General features: G+C 39.5%; 1 protein-coding gene across 1 annotated transcript in view; it reads right to left on the minus strand.

The window, feature by feature from the left end:
- The window catches only part of RRM2B (ribonucleotide reductase regulatory TP53 inducible subunit M2B), a 33,955-nt gene extending 24,836 nt beyond the window's left edge, over positions 1-9,119 (minus strand). The window contains exon 1 of the mRNA XM_027131545.1: positions 8,937-9,119. Within this exon, the coding sequence (XP_026987346.1) occupies positions 8,937-8,984 (48 nt within the window). The 5' untranslated portion in view covers positions 8,985-9,119. The remainder of the gene's footprint in view (positions 1-8,936) is intronic.
- Positions 9,120-23,978: the final 14,859 nt, after the last annotated feature.

A 23,978-nucleotide genomic window follows, 5' to 3' on the forward strand; every position in this document is an offset into this window, starting at 1 on the left:
CTGGTTAATGGTGTTTGCTTAGTTGTGTGGCTATAGGAAGTTCCTTAACTTCTCTGAGCCTTGGTTTCCTCATCAGTAAAATAATACCTACCTTAGAGGTTAATTGTGATGATTAAAAGTGTTTTAAACAGAGCCTGGTGCATAGTAATCTCTCAAAATATTATTGCCATTATTGTTACTTTGAGGATAAGTATAAAATTAGACCCATAAACGTCACAGTGGACAAATTTCTAAAGTTGTGGACAAAATGCCCCTTCAGTGCCTCTCACAGAGACAGAATGCTGGCATGAATAGGCTACTGTTATGAGCTACTTTTTAAATTTTAATGTTTTCTTTTCTAATATTAACTGAAATTATAATACTTACCTGAAAACTCCTTACCAAAAACTTAGTAGCCTTTGTTTGTCTGACCCTTCCCATGTACCAATTGGTTTTTGCTATTTACATGTTAACATTCCTTTACTGCAATATGGTCTCACTGGGGCTGTCTCAAAGCTCTATGGGATAAAGTAAGAAACACACACCTAAATACATACTGCTTGGAAAGAGGATGGCACTCTAAAACGGGACAGTGCCATATATGTGTGTGTGTGTGTGTGTGTATATTTTTAATAATCAGCAAGAGAGCAGAGACCAGTTTTTATATATTGTGGTGTTCCCAGAGTACTGTGTCAAGTGTAACATCAATAAACATTAGCTAAGTAAGTGAATGGGCTGTTAATTTCTCTTTACCTTGTGCTCAGATTACCGGATACCTTTAGATTTTTAAAAATTTAACATAAGACCACAATACATTAGTGTAATAACCACTCAATGCAAGCCTCCTCTGAGTGCCCTCACATCTCCTCCTCCCCCCACTACACCAAAGGCCTGGATTAGGTGCCTAACATAGCACATAGCTCACTGCAATTTAATTCCCTGTTACTTCTCTACAGTCTCTTCTAGACCGTGCTTCTTAACAGCAAAAACCAACTTTACACTTGTGGAATCCCTAGAGCCTAGCATACTACCTGGCACTTACTCAATATTCATTCCACAAATATTTAAGCAAATTTTTGAAACAGAAGTGGTCAAGTTTTTTGTTTGTTTGTGTTGCCATTGAGGGCTCTGCAATCTCAAAAAAGCTGTAAGATCCTGACACTGCAGTTCCAGGCTCTAGAACAGGAGATACACATAAGACCATGTCCTCTGGGTCCGGTGTTGAGGCTGCTTTTGAACTGTCACCACACAGATGCTTTATATACCTTATTCTGCTTAATCTGTACAAGTCAGTCAAATAGTAACAGTATTCCCATTTTACAGATGAGACAACTAGGTCTTGAAGTACATAAATAACATACCCAGGATCCCACAAGTGGTAAGTGGCAGAAATAAGATTAGAACTGAGATAGGTCTGAACTCAAAGCCTTGCCTTAAACTACATCCATACATATGTATGGATGGCAGCTAGTAGGGCCAGCCTACATCTAAAAACCAGAATTCAAAACAGTGAGATAACTAAAGTTAAAAAGAGTAAACACTACAATTAACCCTTGAACAACACAGGTTTGAATTGCACAGGTCCACTTACATGTGAATATTTTCCAATAAAAACTACAATACTATTCCATCCACAGTTGGTTGACAATCAGTGGGTGCAGAACCATGGATACAGAGTGCCAACTGAAAAGTTATATGTGGATTTTCAACTGCACCAAGGGTCAGTGCCCCTAACCCCCAGGTTATTCAAGGGCCAACTGAAATATCTCCTACTAAGCAAAATTAATTTAACAAATGGTACTGATGTAACCAGTGAAATGACAGGAGGAGGAAATCACCAAATTTGATTTTAGGAAAAAGCAAGAAAAATAAAAATGATTTCATTATAAATAAAGTTGAAAGAACCAAAGTGATCCTTTGGTTCTTACCAGCCAAACCGATAAGGCTTAAAGCAGTGATTTTTAACTGGTGCAAGCTTCAGAAATCTCAGAGTAAAACTTTCTCAAAATGCATTCGCCTTCTCCTTTACCAGGTTAAAATCACTATGTATAATGAGATCATTGAAGTGTGCTGTTGATGAGGATGTATTTCACAGGTGAATGATAAGACAGTAAAGATAAGATTGAAAATCAACACTTTGGAAATTGCCGCCTCTACGGCAGAATGTGAACCAAATGACCATATTTCACTCTACACTGTTCATTAAAGTACAAAATTGTGTTCACTTACAATAAGCACAAAGTATTATTCATGTCTTTAGGCAAGTCATTTAATCTGATCATCATCACTTGTAATTAGGAGGGTTGTTAAGAAAAGAAGCTGAATTAGGAGATACTGCCACGTAAAGAGAGGGGCTTGCATGAACATAGACTTTTGAACTGGGTTAGAGATGACATATTGCTTATTTTCCTGAAGCTAAGAAAAATCCACACACATTTTAAAACAATGTCAGAAGAACCACACATCCCAAAGTTCTAGGCTCTGCAGGGTATTCTCTGTGGATGTGGGCTAAGAACCCATATTTTAGAAGAAAAAACAATATGAAAAAAGGCATGATGGCATATGACATTTTTAAGAATTGGAAGTAACTTTCTATATCTGGACTTTATGGTATGTGGAGGACGACAGAAGAAGATAAACCAGAAAGGCAGAAAACACTTCACAATGACTTTTCCAAGTGTGCTCTTAAGAACTATGTGGTTCCTCTAGTGTCACAAACATTAGATTTAAAATTTCACTCTAAAATGTGTTTTTACAAGGACCTACTGTATAGCATAGGGAACTATACTCAATCTCTTGTAATAACCTATAATGGAAAAGAATCTGAAAAAGAATACATATACATGTATAACTGAATCACTTTGTTGTACACTGTAAACTAACACATTGTAAATTAACTATACTTCAATTAAAAATAATAAATGTTTTTAATAATTTAAAACAGTAATAACAGTAACTGACAGAAATGTTTTATACCATACAGAAAGGTAGCCACTAATGCATGGACTTGTGTTTCCAGGTTGTCCTTTTTTTTTTTTTGGATGAACTCAGATGAAAGTTTCTCTAGCTATCTCTGCTTAACTGAAGAATAACACGAGATTAAAGACAGGCAGTTAAAAACAACAACAACAAAAACCCTGTAAACATTTGTCTCTATTTTTCAGGCGTGACCCAAGATTTTTTTTTCAAAACCAACCAAAAAGGAAAAAAACAATAATGCTAATAGTAACAATAACATAATAGTAGCTCTCTTGTTCGAAGTTGAGAACTGTTAGTTGAAAACTGGTTAAATTAAGGAATCACAAGAAAAGTATATATGCCTTAAACTATTTGATTTCACTTAAAACATTTACATTTATTTGCTAATCTTCTGCTATAAGGCCAAAACGTTGTCGTTGTCACACTGATTGGAGTCCCAAGACTTTCTGACATTAAGACAGCACAACGCAACACCTATACTTTCTAGTTTTAACACACTTAGGGTAGCGCAATATCAGTGCAAAATCCTTATCTCTTTTATGATTCTCCCCAATCTTTTTATACTTGTTTGCTTACATCTAATTCTACAGAATTTGTTAATAATTCATGTTTATTGAATTTTCCAAAGCTCTCAGTTTAAGTTTTCATAGAAAAAACTTTCTTTTCATACTCACATATTACTAGTTTCCACATATTTAATTAAATTACAGTCACTACAGGACTTCCCTGGTGGTCCAGTGGTTAAGAATCCACCTTCCACTGCAAGGGACACTGGTTAGATACCTGGTCGGGGAAGTAAGATCCCACATGCTATGGGGCAACTAAGCCCACGCACCACAACTACTGAGCCCGCATCCAGCAAACTACAGAGCCCAAGCACTGCAACTAGAGAGAAGCCTGCATGCCACAACGAAGAGCCCACGCACCAAAACAAAAGATCCCGTGTTCCGCAACTAAGATCAGACGCAGCCAAAAATAAAATAAATAAATAAATAAATAATTCAAAAATGAATAAATTAATTAGTCATTACAAAACAAGTACTACTGGTATAAACAGCACTGGAAATAAAGACAGCTGATCCTGGTGGCAACAGAAGTACGTGAGTGCATCAGACAGCAGCATACTAGCCATATGCATTTTGAATGCTACGGGTATCCACATATTTTACAGGGTTGATAAATCCACAGAATTGGCCAGTAGTGAATTAAGAGAACTTCTGAAAAATACGCGAGGTAATTCTTTACTAAGTTTGATATAAATCTTCAACTATCATCTATACACCAATTTAAAGTGATGGGTTCATCAAAACAGACTTACTATTCCATTGATTTTATAAGTAATGATAAAATAATATATATAATATATTATATATACTATATATGTTATATATATTAACTTAATTAACTTATTATATTATACAAGTTATATATATTAACTTAATTAACTTATTATATATAATAATATATATGTTATATTATTATTTTATACTTATTTTATACTTATTATTTATACTTATTATTTTATACTTATTATTTATACTTATTATATATAATATATGTTATATATAACTTATACATATTAATATATAATATATAACAATAATATAATATTATCATATTATATATAATTATATTAATTATATATTAATTAATTAACAATTAATATAGTTAATTATATACAATATATAATTATATATTAATTATTAATATATTTAATTATGTAATTAATTATATAATAATATATAATATTATTATAACTTATAAGTTATATTATTAACTTATATTATTATATAAGTTATATATATTAACTTAATTAACTTATATATAATAATATATATAAGTTATATATATTAACTTAAAAAATTATACTAATAGACAAAAGTCAATTTTATCAATTAGTGTTGTACTTATGATTTTGTTTGGAAAATTGGCCCAGGTTTTAAACCATGCAAGGGCATTGAATGTAAATATATATGAATTTTGCCATAACTATTTTCCTATCGCCATTTGATACAACTATTTTGACAATTTCTTTTTTACTCAGTGTCATCATTTTGACAAAAAGAAGCAAACGAAACATTTTTTAACTTTCAGCTGTTAAAATACGTACTCCATCTCCAAGCTTTATCTGAGGTTAAGGGGGATGCGCCTATTTTTTGCATTTTAAATGGATATTAAGATGTTGATTTTTTTGAAAATGTTGGAGCAGGTCAAAGTGGTCTGCTTTGATATATAACACTTTGGCATCTGGCCTTAGCATGCAGTCTACTGGGAGCAATTGAAAGTTTTTAATCAGGTAAGGAACAGAATCAGATTTGTTTTATAATCACTTTTGGAGAAATGTGGCTAGATTAGAAGAGAAATTGGAGGTGGAGATAACAATGAAAAGATTATTGCACTATCCATCTCTTGCCTGAACGAGGATATCAGCTCCAGAAACACAAAAGATTGATTTAAGGGATATTCAAAAGTAGATTTAATAATTCCTGCTAAAATTTGGATTCTGGACAACAGGATAAGGAAGAGTTGAAGATGCCCTTGAGGTTTCCAGCTCCAACAACTGGATGATCAAAATGAGAAATAAGAGACTCAAAGTGCTCAGCACCTGGAGAATAACTGAATCAGACAAAAACTCTTACTTCTCACATTAGATGTTTAACAAAAGCTTAATTTGAATTAACTCCCCCCACCAACCCAAGCCATAACAAGTTACAAACACAAAAGCCTTTTAAAAATCACTTTGGTCGGGCTTCCCTGGTGGCGCCGTGTCCGCTGCCGATGCAGGGGAAACGGGTTCGTGCCCCGCCGGGAAGATACCACATGCCGCGGAGCGGCTGGGCCCGTGAGCCATGGCCGCTGGGCCTGCGCGTCCGGAGCCTGTGCTCCGCAACGGGAGCGGCCACAACAGTGAGAGGCCCGCGTACCGAAAAAAAAAAAAATCACTTTGGTCAATAAAAAAGATAATGGGCTCAAGTTTCAAGATATCCAGAAGGCAGCTGAAAATATAACACTATGGTAGTAGGCGGAGGCACTACCTCCCTCCTTCCTAATTCAGTGGAGATCTATGAGTAGTCGCCAAGAGGATGGATGTGATTATTCAGGGAGAACATATAGAGCAGCAGCAGCACAGCTGAGAATGCAGACTATCTCTCTTCACAGAAAAAGGGCAGATGGAAGAAGAGCCAGCTGGGATTAAAACTGGCTGAAATGGTTGTAAAGCAAAGGTAGAAGTGACCTGACTTGGCTAAAGCAAGGATCAACAGATGAGACAGAAAGGATCTACACTGTGGATTTCAATTGGGCTAAGATGTTTGGAGTTTTCTGGGCCAAAGATTTTCAAATATCTGGGGGGCTGGGAGGCTGAGACTTCAACTCTCCTCACAGGCATTCATTGTGGAGCACAGTTTAAAATCATTCCTGGGAATTCCCTGGTGGTCAGTGGTTAAGACTTTCACTGCTGAGGGCTCGGGTTCGATCCCTGGTTGGGGAATTAAGATCCCACAAGCCCCGCGGCACGGCCAAAAAAAAAAAATCATTCCTATGGAGAGTCATGGAGAGTTTCTGGGTAGGAATTAACATGGATTGGGATGCCATGAGAAAGATAAATTGGACATCCCTGTGTAGGTTAAATTAGAAAAGAAAAAACATAGATTTTGGTAGCAACTATAGTGTCGATTTCAGAGGTAGAAATGACAGCCTGAATTAAGATGTGGCAGTTAGCGTGAAAAAGCTGCTTGAACAGGACTTTGCCAGTCTGAGGAGCTGGGCAGGTTTTGGTGGGAACTGAGACCCTTTTGGGAGTATTTATTTGAGTGGAGTGACACGGAGACACAGGTTTAATGATGGATTAATTTGGCAGTGGTAAATAGGATTGGACAGCAGGTAAGACCAGAAGTAGACAAATAAATTTGTTGTAACTGCATAAGTGTTAAGTGAGAATGTGAAATAGCTTCTCATCGTCATTCCTTGGCAACATTCCACCATCTTTTTCAGAATGGTGCTTCCTGTTTCTGGTCACCTGGTCCCAAGAGTTACTAGGACATGCTAGGGCACCCATCTAGATCAAGATTCCCCAGCTAGCACTCACCCTGCTCTGATCTAGGCTGGCATTCTACACAGCCCCTCCCTCCCATCCACCTCCAATTTCACCACTTTCATTTGCTTGCCTTCACCTCTCTCCTATTCTTCAGGTGAAGTAGAATATTTGGATGCTGTCAGAGCCATACACTATTTGTAGGTGTTTTCATTTTCCTATTCCCACCAAATCTAATAAAACAGATGGAATACTGGCCTAGGAATGAGAACTTGGTTTTAAACCTAGCTCTGCTACTGATTTGTGTGGTCCTGGGCATATCATTTCATCTTTTCTGGCCTAAACTTTCTTACCTTGAAAATAGGGACTATCAATTAGATTAATGATAGTTAATTTTGAGAAACTATAAAAACTTTGAACCCCCTTTATCAGGAGATTCACAGCTGCACATACAAAGTCTACAAACTTCAGGAGAGCCATAAACCCCCTTCAAGGTATAAACTCTTCAAGGCAGTGTTCTTAAAATATGTGTACCAGGATCACCTGAAGTGCTTGTTAAAAATGGAGTCCCAGACCCATCCCAAGAGATTTTGATTCACTACATCTGGGGCATAGGCCCAGTAATTTACATTTTTTACAATGTTTTCCAGGTGATTCTGCTGCAGGTGGCCCATGCTGCACCAATATATCTAGAGAAAAAAAGTACTTAAGGCACCCTTGCATTTCGAGTTAAAAACTGTGGAAGAGGTGCTCACTAAAATTATTTCTATATCTAAAGTACTGCCTCTGTCTTTGTGGGTCTGTATCAAGATAGGGATAATAAATAAAAATTAACTTCCAGGTCTTAAATCTCAATAAGTCTTGGTACTACTAGCACAAACAAAAATATCTGAGTTGTCCCATTACAGTGGGGAAATTGGTACTAAATATATTTGTTTCAAGAGGGGAAGAAAAAGTTTGAGGGCTATTTACAATTTGTTAACTAGCTACTAAATGTTTACAAAGTCAAAATAAAATAAAATCCCAAATCTGGAATCTACAACTTTCTGAAGAAATGTAGGGCCAAGCAAGTGTCTCTGTGACTGAAACTCTATTAAAATAATCAGATACCACACACAGCAACAGGTTTAGAAGTATTTACAGAATAACAGGGTATGAAAATTATAGTGCAACAATTTGAACTACCCTACAACCCTACAATCTAATGAATCCCAGCTTATTTACTGTTGCTATATACCTCTACTAATATAGAAGCAGAGAAGATGAACACGTTAACTAAGGTTTTTATTAAGCACCCACAACTTCTGTGGCACTTTGCATAAAGCATTTTACTTAATTCTCTGTGAAGGAAGTATCATTTCCACCATATAAACGAAGATAGTGATACCCAAAGATTCACAGCTAGTTTAGCCGGGTCTGAGAAAACTGGCCTCCTAACCTGATCATTTCATTGTTAATGAGGATTTCCCGACGCCATTCTACCTATCATCTCCACCCCATCCACCTGTGTCAATTTCCACAGGCATCCTTCCAAGTCCTTTTACCGATCCCAGAGATGGCATGCATTTCTCTAGCAGAGCCACCAGTCCTCGGCCCTTGCCTCAATTTCCCCGGCTAGGGCTCCAGAACAGGGAAGGATGGGAGGGGGGGTGCGCCTTGCCCCGGTCTGAAGTCTCAGAGCATTGCCTTTGGGTAGCCCCGGAACAGAGCAGTGGAGCAGAAACCCGGCTCGCTCCTCACCCCTCCCCGGGGACTGCCTCCCGGGCGCTCGAAAAGACGAAACCCGTCTGCAGCGACGACTCGAAGCCGGGCCGACACCAGGTTTCAGAAGGCAATGAATAAAATTTCTCACAGCGCTCCTGCACCTTGCAGGTCCCCGCCGCAACCCGCAATCTAGAGGCCAGTCGTGACTGGGGGCGGGAGAGGAAGCAGCAGCAATGTTTACCTCCTCCTGCTGGGGCCTGGACGCTTCCGGCCTTTCCGCGTCTCCCATCGCGCAGACTCCGCCAGAGCTACGCGAGCAGAGGGAACCAAGTGCCTCAGGCCACCTCCACCTGGGACAGAACCAAGTAGCCGGCGGGTCCTCTGAGTCGGCCCCGACCCCTCCTACTCCTGCCGGCCCCGCCCCGCTCCACTCTGTCGACCTCACTTTCTCGCCTGCCCATTGAGGGACTGTCCCAGCTCTGGCCTGGCCCCGCCTCCCCGGCCTCAGGGACCCGCCTGCTCCGCAGGCCCCGCCCCACTCCTCTGCGCCGGCCCCACCTCCCGCCTGTTTAATGAGGGTCCCTCCCTGCGCCTGCCGGCCCCGCCTCTCCCGCCTCCGGGCCCCGCCCCGCTGCGCCGGCCCCATCTCCCGCCTGCCCAGTGAGTGATTCTCTCTGCGCCTGCTGGCCCCGCCTCCCACGCCTCCAGGCCCTGCCTCCTCCGGCACCCCACGCCCCCACGCCGGCCCCGCCCCCTGCTCGCTCACTGAGGAACTCTCCCAGAGGCACCCCCTCGGCACGACCCCCAGTCTGTGGCCTGAGGGGTTCGGCTTTCGGCTCCTTCCGCGAGGCTGTCCTCTAGTCGCGCGGTGCAGGAGGTGCCCGGACCTGCCAGGTCATCTCTCTTGGTCGAGACTCTCCAGCTAGCTCTCGCCTTGCCTCAGGAATACGGTGTGTCGCGCTAACTCGGCCTGAGAGACCGCCAGGTAGCGGTCGGACCACACACAGGAGGAGCTAAAGAGGAGAGAGCGCTCTTCGCGTGTGGAGCGGTAGTGAGGAGAAGCCATGCTCTCGGTGAGAAAAGAGGACCGCACCGTTACACCACTGGTGAAGAGAGAAGGCTGCCCTGCTTTGTCCTGAAGCGACCGAGAAGAGGTAGGCGGAAGGTGTGCGGGAACGGGTCGGTGGGGCGTCGGGGTGAGGAGGGGGGCGAATGATGGAAGGCGGGGATGGGGTTTGAAGGCTCTGTGGATACTGGTTCAGCAAACTAAGCTTGTAGTGACACTTGCGCTTAGCAAGTGACGGGCGCCGTACCGCCCTGTGAACCGAGCCGCGGGGTCCCGCGACGCCCCTGTGCCGTAGACAGCGATGCCCCTCCGCTTACGGACCAGGAACTCGGGCTTGGGATAAACCCCTGAGGTTACCCAGCCCGAAGGCAGTAGGCTTCCAGGCTCCCTGCGAAACGCTCTTTTCAAGGCCGAAAGTCAGAGTGTGGAGCGGGGACAGACTCGGGGGCTGCCGATGGCCCCGCCTCTCAGAGGAGCTATCTAAAGATAACTGCCCACAGAAAGAAAAAATAGTTGGGTCCAAAAACTAGGAATGAGGTGAAAGAGAGATTTCCTTAAGTATTTTGAAGCTGGAATATTGAGGGAACCTTGTCGTGCCTTCAACAACATGCACCTGTTCTGTGATTAGCTGATGAGGGAAGTGTGGTTAAAACAGGGTAGAAGATTAAGCTTTGAAAACGATGAAAGTTCCTTCTCAAACCTGTCCTAGAGCTGGGGGATGAGAGATAGCCTTTCTTACTTAGGCAACTGCTAGGGGCCAAGTGCTGAGTAAAAACTTTTACAAATAGTAACTTTAAATAATAGTTAAATTAGTACTGTGAGGAAACTGAGTCTTAAGTTAGATAATTCATCGTAGGCCATGTGGCAAATAAACTAAGAGCAAGGATTCTACCATTTAAAGTCATCGAACAGTATGCTATATGTCAGGCATCATATTCGTATTGAAGATGCAAAAGTGAATGAGACTAGTGGAAAAGAACGTGGATCCTGGAGCCATATCATCCTGGGCCTGAATTCTAGCTCCCTTGTTTATTAGCTGTGCTACTTTGGACAAGTTACTTCGCCTCTGAGACTCAGTTTCCTCAATTCCTTCCTCATAAGATTGTTGTGTGGATTTACTAATATATTACTTGTAAAGCACCTATTGGGGTGGAAAATGACAGTGATAGCTTCCAAGTACACTAGTAATCAGGCCATCCTAGAGGTCATGGAACAGGAAGGCTCAATTGAGTCACTCGAATCACATGTTTTACTAAATTAATTGAAAACATACATTAAGGGGAAAGAGATGGAGTAGCTAACCTATTTAAGATAGGATGTGGGGAGGGGAGGGAGTGGAAGGACCATACTATTCAAATGTTAATCAGTATTCATATATCCTGTCTTTGTTGCATCAGCCTTCCTGGCTGGTGGTATAGTTACAAAGGCCAGAGTTGAGGATGAGCATAGGGTTCTCAGCAGTGGAGCCAACATACACTTGCTCTTTTGGAGGGATGCAGGAGCAAGTAGGCCTGGTCACAGCTGTAACTTGCCTAAATTAGCCTGCTGAGCAGCAATGAGTTTTATCTGTGTTTCTTGGGAAAAGCTTATGTGAGGCCAGAATAGATGTCACCAATTAGTGGTTGATTTAGCGGTAACATTGTTGTCAATCTGGAAGTGACATGATCCTTAAAGCATGAATGTTTAAGAATTACTTGGTTCTTGCAGCCCTTTCTATCTGTGACACTCTCATTTGTTCCATTATTTTTGTCTGTGTTCAACACATTTATGTTGTTTATTCTATCTTTAACATGCCTCACAGGTTAATAACTTGTTTACTATTTATACTTAACATGTCTTATGAATCTCCTTATGTCTTGCAAGCTATTTGCTCCCATACTTAGTTTCTTTCCATTTTTATATTAGAATTGAATAATCTTAATACAGCAGAAACACATTTCAGTGCTTATTATATTGCCTGAAGCGTAGTAGGCAGTATGTATTAGTTTCCCTCAAGGTGTTTAAAGTTAACAGGAAGAGCAAATGTAAAATATTATACGTGCAACTGAAAGATCTCTGGGAGTAGGAGGATTCTACATCTTCATAGATTCTGTGGCATATTATATTTTCCTAATATATTTGGAAAACATTTCTCATCCCAAACACTGTTCCCATCAAAAGGTGGAGTCTTTTTTTTTGTTTAATAAATTTATTTATTTATTTTTGGCTGTGTTGGGTTTTCGTTTCTGTGCACAGGCTTTCTCTAGTTGCGGCGAGCGGGGGCTACTCTTCATCGCGGTGCGCGGGCTTCTCATTGTAGTGGCTTCACTTGTTGCGGAGCACAGGCTCTAGACGCGCAGGCTCAGTAGTTGTGCCTCACGGGCTTGGTTGCTCCGCGGCATGTGGGATCTTCCCAGACCAGGGCTCGAACCCGTGTCCCCTACATTGGCAGGCAGATTCTTAACCACTGTGCCACCAGGGAAGCCCAAAAGGTGGAGTCTTATTCCCCTTCTGCTGTGTTCTGAACATTTGTGTCCCCCAAAATTCTTAAGTTGAAAACTAGTGCCCAAGGTGATATTTAGGAGGTGAGGCCTTTGAAAGGTGATTAGGTCATGAGAGTAGAGCCTTCATGAATGAGATTAGTGCCCTTATATTGGATTGTTTGTTTTTCACTACTGAGTTTGTATGGGTTCTTTATATGTATTTTGGATATTAACCCCTTACCAGGTGTATGATTTGCAAATATTTTCTCCCGTTCAGTAAGTTGCCTTTCCATTTTGTTTATGGATTTCTTTGCTGTGCAAAAATTTTTTAGTTTGATATAGTCCCACTTGTTTATTTTTGCTCTTGTCTTTGCTCTTGGTGTGAAATCTAAAAAGTTATTGTCAAGACCAATGTTAAAGAGCTTACTGCCTCTGTTTTTTATGATTTGAAATATATTTCAAAACTCAATATATTTTGAGTTAATTTTTGTATATGATGTAAGATAGTGGTCCAGTTTCATTCTTTTGCATGTGGCTGTCCAGTTTTCCCAACACCGTGCATTGAAGTGACTGTTGTTTCTTCATTAAATATTCTTGGCTCCTTTGTCAAATTAATTGATGAAATATGTGTGGGTTTATCTCTGGGCTCTCTATTCTGTTTCATTGATATGTGTGTCTGCTTTTATGCCATACTACAATGTTTTGATTATAATAGTTTTGTAATGTAGTTTGAAATCAGGGAGCATGATACCTCCAGCTTCGTTGTTCTTTCTCAAGATTGCTTTGGCTATTTGGGGTGTTTTGTGGTTTCACATAAATTTAGGATTGTTTATTTTATTTCTTTGAAAAATGCCATTGGAATTTTGATAGGAATTACATTGAATCTGTAGATTGCTTTGGGTAGTATGGACATTTTAACAATATTAACTTTTCCAGTTCATGAGCATGGAATATCTTTCCATTTATTTGTGTTCTCTTCACTTTCTTTCATTAATGTCTTACAGTTTTTAGTGTTCAGGTTTTTACCTCCTTGGTTAAATTTATTTCTAGATATTTTTCTTTTTGATGCAATTGTAAATGAGATTGTTTTCTTAATTTCTGTTTCTGGTAGTTCATTGTTAGTGTATAGAAACACAGATTTTTGTATACTAACTTTGTATCCTGCAAATTTACTGAACTCATTTACTCTAAGATTTTTTGGTGGAGTCTTTTGGGTTTTCTATATATAATATCATCTGTAAATAGTGACAGTTTTACTTCTTCCTTTCCAATTTGAATGCCTTTTATTTCTTTTTTATTGACTAATTGCTCTTGCTAGGCATTTCAGTATTATGTTGAATAAGAGTGGTGAGAATGGGTATCCTTGTCTTGTTCCTGATCTTAGACAAAAAGCTTTCAGCTTTTCACTGCTGAGTATGATGTTAGCTGTGGACTTGTCATATATGGCCTTGGTTATGTTGAGGTACATTCCCTCTATACCCATTTTGTTGAGAGTTTTTATCATAAATGGATGTTGAATTTTGTTGAATGCTTTTCCTGGATCTATTGAGATGATTATGTGGTTTTTATACTTCATTTTGTTAATGTGATATAATCACATTGATTTGCAGATGTTGAGCCGTTCTTGCGTCCCTGGAATTGATCCCGCTTGATCATGGTGTGTGATCCTTTTAATATATTGTTGAATTTGGTTTGCTTATATTTTGTTGTGGATTTTTGCATCTATGTTTATCAGTGATATTGGCCTGTAATTTTCTTTTCTTGTGGCATACTTGCCTGGTTTTGGTATCAAGGTAATGCTGGCCTCATTAAATGATTTTGGAAGCATTCCCTCCTCTTCTATTTTTGGAAGACTTTGAGAAGTGTTGGTATTAATTCTTCTTTGAATGTTGGGTAGAATTCACCAGTGAAGGCATCTGGTACTGGACTTTTGTTTGTTGAGAGGTTTTTGATTACTGATTCAATTGCCTTACTAGTAATTGGAAATAGATTTTCTATTTCTTCATGATTCAGTCTTGGTAGGTTGTATGTTTCTACATTTATACATTTCTTATAGATTGTCAAATTTGTTGGCATATAATTGTTCATAGCAGTCTCTTATGATCCTTTATACTTCTCAAGTATTAGTTATATGTCTCCTCTTTCATTTGAGTTTGAATCCTCTCTTTTTTTTTCTTGGTGAGCCTAGCTAAAAGTTTGTCTGTTTTGTTTATCTTTTAAGAGAACCAGCTTTTAGTTCCATTGATCTTTTCTCTTGCCTTTTTAGTCTCTGTTTCATTTATTTTCTCTCTGATCTTTGTTATTTCCTTCCTTCAACTAATTTTGGGCATCATTTGTTCCTCTTTTTCTAGTTCCTTGAGGTATAAAGTTAGGTTATTTGAGATTTTTCTTGTGCCTTGATGTAGGCATTTATTGCTATGAACTTCCCTCTTAAAACTGCTTTTGTTGCATCCCATAAGTTTTGGTATTTCCATTTTCATTTGTCTCAAGGTATATTTTTTAAATTTCTTTTTTGATTTCTTCTTTGACCCATTGGTTGTTCAAAAGCATGCTGTTTAATCTCTACATATTCGGAAATTTTCCAGTTTTCTACTTGTAATTCATTTCTAGTTTCATGCCATTGTGGTCAGAAAAGGTGCTTAATATAATTTCAGTCTTCTTAAATTTGTTATAACTTGTTTTGTGGCCTAACATATGATCTGTTCTGGAGAATGTTCCATGTGCACTTGAGGAGAATGTGTATTCTGTTGCTTTTGGATGGAATCTTTTATATATATATATATACACATACATACATATATGTATATATATATAAAAGATCTATATATATCATATATCATTTTTATATATTTTATATATATTCATCCTTATGATACAATATGCCATTTAAGGCCAATGTTTCCTTATTGATTTTTCTGACCCAATGATCTATCCATTGATATAAGTAGGGTATTAACATTCTCTACCATTATTTATTTATTATAAATTTATTTATTTATTTTTGGCTGCATTGGATCTTCGTTGCTGCACGCGGGCTTTCTCTAGTTGTGGCAAGCAGGGGCTACTCTTCGTTGCAGTGCATGGGCTTCTCATTGTGGTGGCTTCTCTTATTGCAGAGCACGGACTCTAGGCATGCGGGCTTCAGTAGTTGTGGCATGAGGGCTCAGTAGTTGTAGCTTGTGGGCTCTAGAGTGCAGGCTCAGTGTTTGTGGTGTATGAGCTTAGTTGCTCTGTGGCATGTGGGATCCTCCCGGACCATGGCTCAAACCTGTGTCCCCTCCATTGGCAGGTGGATTCTTAACCACTGTACCACCAGGGAAGGCCCCCCCTACCATTATTTTATTGCTGTCTATTTCTCCCTTTAGGTCTGTTAGTATTTGCTTTATACATTTAGGTGCTCCTATGTGGGAGTGCATAAAAATTTACAAATGTTATATCTTGTTGTTGAATTGACCCCTTTATCATTATGAAATGCCCTTCATTGTCTCTTATTACAGTCTTTGTCTTAAAGTCTATTTTGAAGATGTTAAAAATAGCAATTATGCTCCAATAAAGATGTTAAAAATTTTTTTAAAAATAAAGTCTATTTTGTCTGGTATAATTAGAGCTATCCCAGCTTTCTTTTGGTTTCCATTTGCTTGGAATATCTTTTTCTATCCCTTCATTTTCAGTCTGTGTGTGTCCTTACATCTGAAGTGATCCTTTTGTAGGCTGCATATAGATGGGTCTTTTTTTTAAAATCTATTTAGCCATTTTGTGTCTTCTGATTAGAGAATATAGCATATTAGTGCCCTCATAAAAGGCTCCAAGAGCTTTCTCGCCCTTTCTGCCATGTGAGGTTACAATAAGAAGTCTGTGACCCAGAAGAGGGCCTTCACTTGATCATGCTCAGACCCGGATCCCAGATTTTCAGCCTCCAGAACTGTGAGAAATAAATATTTATTCTTCATATGCCACCCAGTCTGTGGTAGTTTGCTATAGCAACTGCAATGGACTAAAATACCTCCCTTTGGGGACTTCCCTGGTGATCCAATGCAGACTTCACCTTCCAATGCAGGGGGTGTGGGTTTGATCCCTGGTTGGGAAACTAAGATCCCACATGCCTTGCAGCCAAAAAACCCAAAAAACATAAAACAGAAGCAATATTGTAACAAATTCAATAAAGACTTTAAAAATGGTCCACATCAAAAAAAAATCTTAAAAAAAAACGCTTCCTTTGAATGTGAGCTATCCTTAGTGACATACTTTTTTTAAATAATTAATTTTTGGCTGCTTTGGGTCTTCATTGCCATGCGCAGTATCTGTAGTTGTGGCAAGCAGGGGCTACTCTTTGTTGCGGTGCACAGGCTTCTCATTGCGGTGGCTTCCCTTGTTGTGGAGCACAGGTTCTAGGCGTGTGGGCTTCAGTAGTTATGGCACGTGCACTCAGTAATTGTGGCTCGAGAGCTCTAGAGCGCAGGCTCAGTAGTTGTGGCACACAGGCTTATTGCTCCACAGCATGTGGGATCTTCCTGGACCAGGGCTCGAACACGTGTCCCCTGCAATGGTAGACGGATTCTTAACCACTGTGCCACCAGGGAAGCCCCATGACTTACTTTTTTCCCCCAGTTTTATTGAGATATAATAGACATACAACACAGTATAAGTTTAAGATGTACAGCAAAATGACTTGACTTATATAAATTGTGAAATGATTACCTCAAGTTTAGTTAACATTATTATCTCACATAGATACCAAGAAAAGAAAAAGAAAAACTTTTTTCTTTGTGATGAGAATTCTTAAGAGTTACTCTCAACTTTCCTATATATCATACAGTAGTGTTAACTGTAGTCATCATGTTGTACATTACATCCCTAGTATTTTATCTTATAACTAGAAGTTTGTACCTTTTGACCATCTTCATTCAATTCCCTCTTCCCCCACTCCCCTGCCTTGGGTAACCACATATCTGATCTGTTTTTCCACGAGTTTGGTGGTGTTGGGTTTGGGTGGTTTTTTTTGTTGCTTTGTTTTTATTCCACATATAAGTGAGATCATACAGTATTTGTCTTACTCTGTCTGACTTATTTCAGTTAGCATAATGCCTTCAAGGTCCATACATGTTAAGCAAACTTTTTTTTATAGCTGAATAATTATATGCCACAACTTCTTTATCCATTCATCTGGTAATGGATACTTAGATTGTTTACATGTCTTGGTTATTGTAAATAATGCTCTTATGAACATGGGGTGCAGGTATCTCTTCAACAAAATGTTTTCATTTCCTTCATATATATTCCCAGGAGTGAAATTGTTACTGACCGGACTTGGGTCCACTTACTTGATGCACAGCAAAGCCAATCTACTGACACCAGGTTGTGGTGAAGGAAAGTACAGCATTTACTACAGGGCACCAAGCAAGGAGGATGGGCATCTTGTGCTCAAAAGACCCAAACTCCTCAGTGGATTTTAGGGAAGGGTTTTAAAGGCAGTGTGAGGGAGAAGGTCATGGGGTGTGTGATCAGCTTGTGCACAGTTCTCTGATTGGTTGAGGGTGAGGTAACAAGGTGGTATTTCAGGGACCTCAATGATCAGTTTTCTGGCTCCAGCCAGTCTTGGGTCTAGTGCTGGTGGTCAGCATGTAGTTAACTTCCTTCACCTGGTGGAGATTTTACTCTCTGCAGAATAACTAAAGGATATGGCTTAGGATATTATCTATAGCCCTTGAGAGGAATGAAAGGTCCTTGACTGTTTTATAGCCAAACTATTATTATTTTGTCTTGCTTGACTGCTTTCCTTTTTTTCTGCATTTTTTCACATCTCTGATTAAATTTGCTCTTTGGAACTCAGGGAAGGCTTAGGAGGCTAAAGCTTTTCTACAAACAAGAGTCAGGGGTCACAGGGGTTCTGTCCCTGGGAAGACCCTGTAGGGTCCTGCTTGGTTTCAGAATTGCTGGATCACATGGTAGACCTATTTTTAATTTTTTGAGGAACCTCCATACTGTTTTCCATAGTGGCTGTATCAATTTGCAATCCCACCAAAAATAGCACACAAGGGTCCTCTTTTCTCCACATCCTTGCCAACATTTGTAATCTCTTGTCTTTTTGATGCTAGCCATTTTAATAGGCGTGAGTTGATACCTCACTGTGGTTATGCTTTGCATTTCCCTAATGATTAGTGACGTTGAGCATCTTTTCATGTACCTGTTGGAAAACTATCTATTCCGGTCCTTTGCCCAATTAAAAATCAGTTTATTTGCTTTTTGGCTATTATATGATTACTTTACATATTTGGGGTGGTTTGCAGATATTGTTTTCACATTCTGTGGGTTATATTTTCATTTTGTTAACGACTTCTTTTGCTATGCAGAGCTTTTTAGTTTGATGTAGTCCCACTGGTTTATTTTTTTGCTTGTGCTTTAGGTGTCATATCTGAAAAATCATTGCCAAGATCCATATTAAGGAGGTTTTCCCCTATGTTTTCTTCTAGAAGTTTGATGGTTTCAGGTCTCATATTTAAGTCTTTACTCCATTTTGAGTTAATTTTTGTGAGTGGTGTAAGATAGGGGTCTAGTTTCATTCTTTTACATGTGAATATCCAATTTCCCCAGCACCATTTATTGAAGAGACTGTCTTTTCTCCATTCAGTATTCTTGGTTCCCTTGTCAGATGTTAGTTGACTGTATATGCATGAGTTTATTTCTGGGCTCTCAATTCTGTTGCATTGGAGTGACTGACTTAACAAATAGAATCCATGGCTTTCAAGTCTAGTTCATAAAGGACAATATAGACAGCTTTTGCTTGGTTTTCTTTCTCTGTTTTGGAAAGTTTGCCCTTAGAACTTAGGTACCATTCTACAGGAAGCCAAAAACTAGCCCACAAAGATGACATGGAGAAGCCTATGTGGGAAGGAACTGAGGCACCCAATCAACAGGTAGTATCAATTTCTTGATGTGTGAATGAACAAACCATCAGAGGATTCCAGCTACCAGCCATCAAGTCTTCCTTCCACTTGAAACCCCCAGACATCATGGAGCAGAGACAAGCCATCATGATTGTGTCATGTGCAAATTCCTAATCCACAGAATCTGTGAGCATAATGAATGATTGTTTTATACCACTAAACTTGGAGATAATTTGTTATGCAACTGTAGTAACTGCAACAGCCTCCATTCCACTTACATAGATTTGTGTGGTAATGACTGAAGAAGGCAAATTAGCCTATGGTACAGAAAACTTATAATTTCAAGCTACTGGTGGCTTATTGTGTAACAATAAGATGGATAAATCCTCATTTCTCAAACTTGAATGATGTCTCAAACTTTTTAAAAAGAATTTATTTATTTATTTTTGGCTGTGTTGGGTCTTCATTGCTGCACATGGGCTGTCTCTAATTGCGGTGTACGGCTTCTTTCTGTGGTGGCTTCTCTTGTTGTGGAGTATGGGCTCTAGGCCCACGGGCTTCATTAGTTGCAGCACTCAGGCTCAGTAGTTGTGGCTCATGGGCTCTAGAGCACAGGCTCAGTAGTTGTGGTGCACGGGCTTAGTTGCTCTGCAGCATGTGGGATCTCCCCGGACCAGGGATTGAACCCATGTCCCCTGCACTGGCAGGCGGATTCTCAACCACTGCGCCACCAGGGAAGCCCCTCAAACTCATTTTTTTTTTTTACATCTTTATTGGAGTATAATTGCTTTACAGTGGTGTGTTAGTTTCCGCTTTACAACAAAGTGAATCAGTTATACATATACATACGTTCCCATATCTCTTCCCTCTTGCGTCTACCTCCCTCCCACCCTCCCTATCCCACCCCTCTAGGTGGTCACAAAGCACCGAGCTGATCTCCCTGTGCTATGCGGCTGCTTCCCACCAGCTATCTATTCTATGTTTGGTAGTGTATATATGTCCATGCCACTCTCTCACGTTGTCACAGCTTACCCTTTCCCCTCCCCATATCCTCAAGTCCATTCTCTAGTAGGTCTGTGTCTTTATTCCTATCTTACCCCTAGGTTCTTCATGACATTTTTTTTTCTGTAGATTCCATATATATGTGTTAGCATACAGTATTTGTCTTTCTCTTTCTGACTTACTGCACTCCGCATGAAAGACTCTAGGTCCATCCACCTCACTGCAAATAACTCAATTTCGTTTCTTCTTATGGCTGAGTAATATTCCATTGAATATATGAGCCACATCTTTATCCATTCATCCGATGATGGACACTTAGGTTACTTCCATCTCCTGGCTATTGTAAATAGAGCTGCAATGAACATTTTGGTACATGGCTCTTTTTGAATTATGGTTTTCTCAGGGTATATGCCCAGTAGTGGGATTGCTGGATCGTATGGTAGTTCTATTTGTAGTTTTTTAAGGAAAATCCGTACTGTTCTCCATAGTGGCTGTACCAATTCACATTCCCACCAGCAGTGCAAGACTGTACCCTTTTCCACACCCTGTCCAGCATTTATTGTTTCTAGATTAAAAAAATTTTTTTTTGTTTTTTGTTGTCCAAAATACCGAGCATGATCTTTTCAGAAACTTTTCTCATGACATAGTTCCTTTCAGAACAAGTGAAATTAGTTCTGATTTTTTTTGTCTCCCTCCCTATCCCACCCCTCCAGGCGGTCACAAAGCACCGAGCTGATCTCACTGTGCTATGTGGCTGCTTTCCACTAGCTATCTACCTTACTTTGGTAGTGTATATATGTCCATGCCTCTCTCTCGCTTTGTCACAGCTTACCCTTCCCCCTACCCATATCCTCAAGTCCATTCTCTAGTAGGTCTGTGTCTTTATTCCCATCTTACCCCTAGGTTCTTCATGACATTTTTTTTTCTGTAGATTCCATATATATGTGTTAGCATACGGTATTTGTCTTTCTCTTTCTGACTTCACTCTGTATGACAGACTCTAGGTCTGTCATTACAAATAGCTCAATTTTGTTTCTTTTTATGGCTGAGTAATATTCCATTGTATATATGTGCCACATCTTCTTTATCCATTCGTCTGTTGATGGACACTTAGGTTGTTTCCATCTCTGGGCTATTGTAAATAGAGCTGCAATGAACATTTTGGTACATGACTCTTTTTGAATTATGGTTTTCTCGGGGTATATGCCCAGTAGTGGGATTGCTGGGTCATATGGTAGTTCTATTTGTAGTTTTTTATGGAACCTCCATACTGTTCTCCACAGTGGCTGTATCAATTTACATTCCCATGAACAGTGCAAGAGGGTTCCCTTTTGTCCACACCCTCTCCAGCATTTATTGTTTCTAGATTTTTTGATGATGGCCATTCTGACCGGTGTGCGATGATATCTCATTGTACTTTTGATTTGCATTTCTCTAATGATTAATGATGTTGAGCATTCTTTCATGTGTTTGTTGGGAGTCTGTATATCTTCTTTGGAGACATGTCTATTTAGGTTTTCTGCCCATTTTTGGATTGGATTCTTTGTTTTTTTGTTATTAAGCTGCATGAGCTGCTTATAAATTTTGGAGATTAATCCTTTGTCAGTTGCTTCATTTGCAAATGTTTTCTCCCACCCTGAGGGTTGTCTATTGGTCTTGCTTATGGTTTCCTTTGCTGTGCAAAAGCTTTGAAGTTTCATTAGGTCCCATTTGTTTATTTTTGTTTTTATTTCCATTTCTCTAGGAGGTGGGTCAAAAAGGATCTTGCTGTGATTTATGTCATAGCGTGTTCTGCCTGTTTTCCTCTAAGAGTTTGATAGTTTCTGGCCTTACTTTTAGGTCTTTAATCCATTTTGAGCTTATTTTTGTGTATGGTAGGGAGTGATCTAATCTCATACTTTTACATGTACTTGTCCAGTTTTCCCAGCACCACTTTTTGAAGATGCTGTCCTTTCTCCACTGTACATTCCTGCCTCCTTTATCAAAGATAAGGTGACCGGGCTTCCCTGGTGGCACAGTGGTTGGGAGTCCACCTGCTGATGCAGGGGACGTGGGTTCATGCCCTGGTCCAAGAAGATCCCACATGCTGCGGAGCGGCTGGGCCTGTGAGCCAGGGCCGCTGGGCCTGCGCATCCAGAGCCTGTGCTCCATGGTGGAAGTGGCCGCAATGGTGAGAGGCCTACGTACCGCAAAAAAAAAAAAAAAAAGATATGGTGACCATATGTGCGTGGGTTTATCTCTGGGCTTTCTATCCTGTTCCATTGATCTATCTTTCTGTTTTTGTGCCAGTACCATACTGTCTTGATTACTGTAGTTTTGTAGTATAGTCTGAAGTCAGGGAGCCTGATTCCTCCAGCTCCGTTTTTCATTCTCAAGATTGCTTTGGCTATTCAAGGTCTTTTGTGTTTCCATACAAATTGTGAAATTTTTTGTTCTAGTTCTATGAAAAATGCCAGTGGTCGTTTGATAGGGATTGCTTTGAATCTGTAGATTGCTTTGGGTAGTAGGGTCATTTTCACAATGTTGATTCTTCCAATCCAAGAACATGGTATATCTCTCCATCTATTTGTATCATCTTTAATTTCTTATATCAGTGTCTTATAATTTTCTGCATACAGGTCTTTTGTCCCCTTACATAGGTTATTCCTAGATATTTTATTCTTTTTGTTGCAATGGTAAATGGGAGTGTTCTCTTGATTTCACTTTCAGATTTTTCATCATTAGTGTATAGGAATGCCAGAGATTTCTGTGCATTAATTTTGTATCTTGCTACTTTACCAAATTCACTGATTAGCTCTAGTAGTTTTCTGGTAGCATCTTTAGGATTCTATCTGTATAGTATCATGTCATCTGCAAACAGTGACAGCTTTACTTCTTCTCCGATTTAGATTCATTTTATTTCTTTTTCTTCTCTGATTGCTGTGGCTATAACTTGTTGAATAAGAGTGGTGAGAGTGGGCAACCTTGTCTTGCTCCTGATCTTAGTGGAAATGCTTTCAGTTTTTCACCATTGAGGACGATGTTGGCTGTGGGTTTGTCATATATGGCCTTTATGTTGAGGAAAGTTCCCTCTATGCCTACTTTCTGCAGGGTTTTTATCATAAATGGGTGTTGAATTTTTTCGAAAGCTTTCTCTGCATCTATTGAGATGATCATATGGTTTTTCTCCTTCAGTTTGTTAATATGGTGTATCACGTTGATTGATTTGCGTATATTGAAGAATCCTTGCATTCCTGGAATAAACGCCACTTGATCATGGTGTATGATCCTTTTAATGTGAGTTGGATTCTGTTTGCTAGTATTTTGTTGAGGATTTTTGCATGTATGTTCATCAGTGATATTGGCCTGTATGTAGTTTTCTTTCTTTGTGACATCCTTGTCTGGTTTTGGTATCAGGGTGATCGTGGCCTCGTAGAATGAGTTTGGGAGAGTTCCTCTCTGCTATATTTTGGAAGAGTTTGAGAAGGATAGGTGTTAGCTCTTCTCTAAATGTTTGATAGAATTCGCCTGTGAAGCTATCTGGTCCTGGGCTTTTGCTTGTTGGAAGATTTTTAATCACAGTTTCCATTTCAGTGCTTGTGATTGGTCTGTTCATATTTTCTATTTCTTCCTGATTCAGTCTTGGCAGGTTGTGCATTTCTAAGAATTTGTCCGTTTCTTCCAGGTTGTCCATTTTATTGGCATAGACTTGCTTGTAGTAATCTCTCATGATCTTTTGTATTTCTGCAGTTTCAGTTGTTACTGTTCCTTTTTCATTTCTAATTCTATTGATTTGAGTCTTCTCCCTTTTTTTCTTGATGAGTCTGGCTAATGGTTTATCAATTTTCTTTATCTTCTCAAAGAACCAGCTTTTAGTTTTATTGATCTTT

The sequence above is a fragment of the Aethalodelphis obliquidens genome, unplaced genomic scaffold, assembly GCF_003676395.1.
Source record: "Aethalodelphis obliquidens isolate GAN/ISIS:26980383/991018 unplaced genomic scaffold, ASM367639v1 scaffold39, whole genome shotgun sequence".
NCBI lineage: Eukaryota > Metazoa > Chordata > Mammalia > Artiodactyla > Delphinidae > Aethalodelphis > Aethalodelphis obliquidens.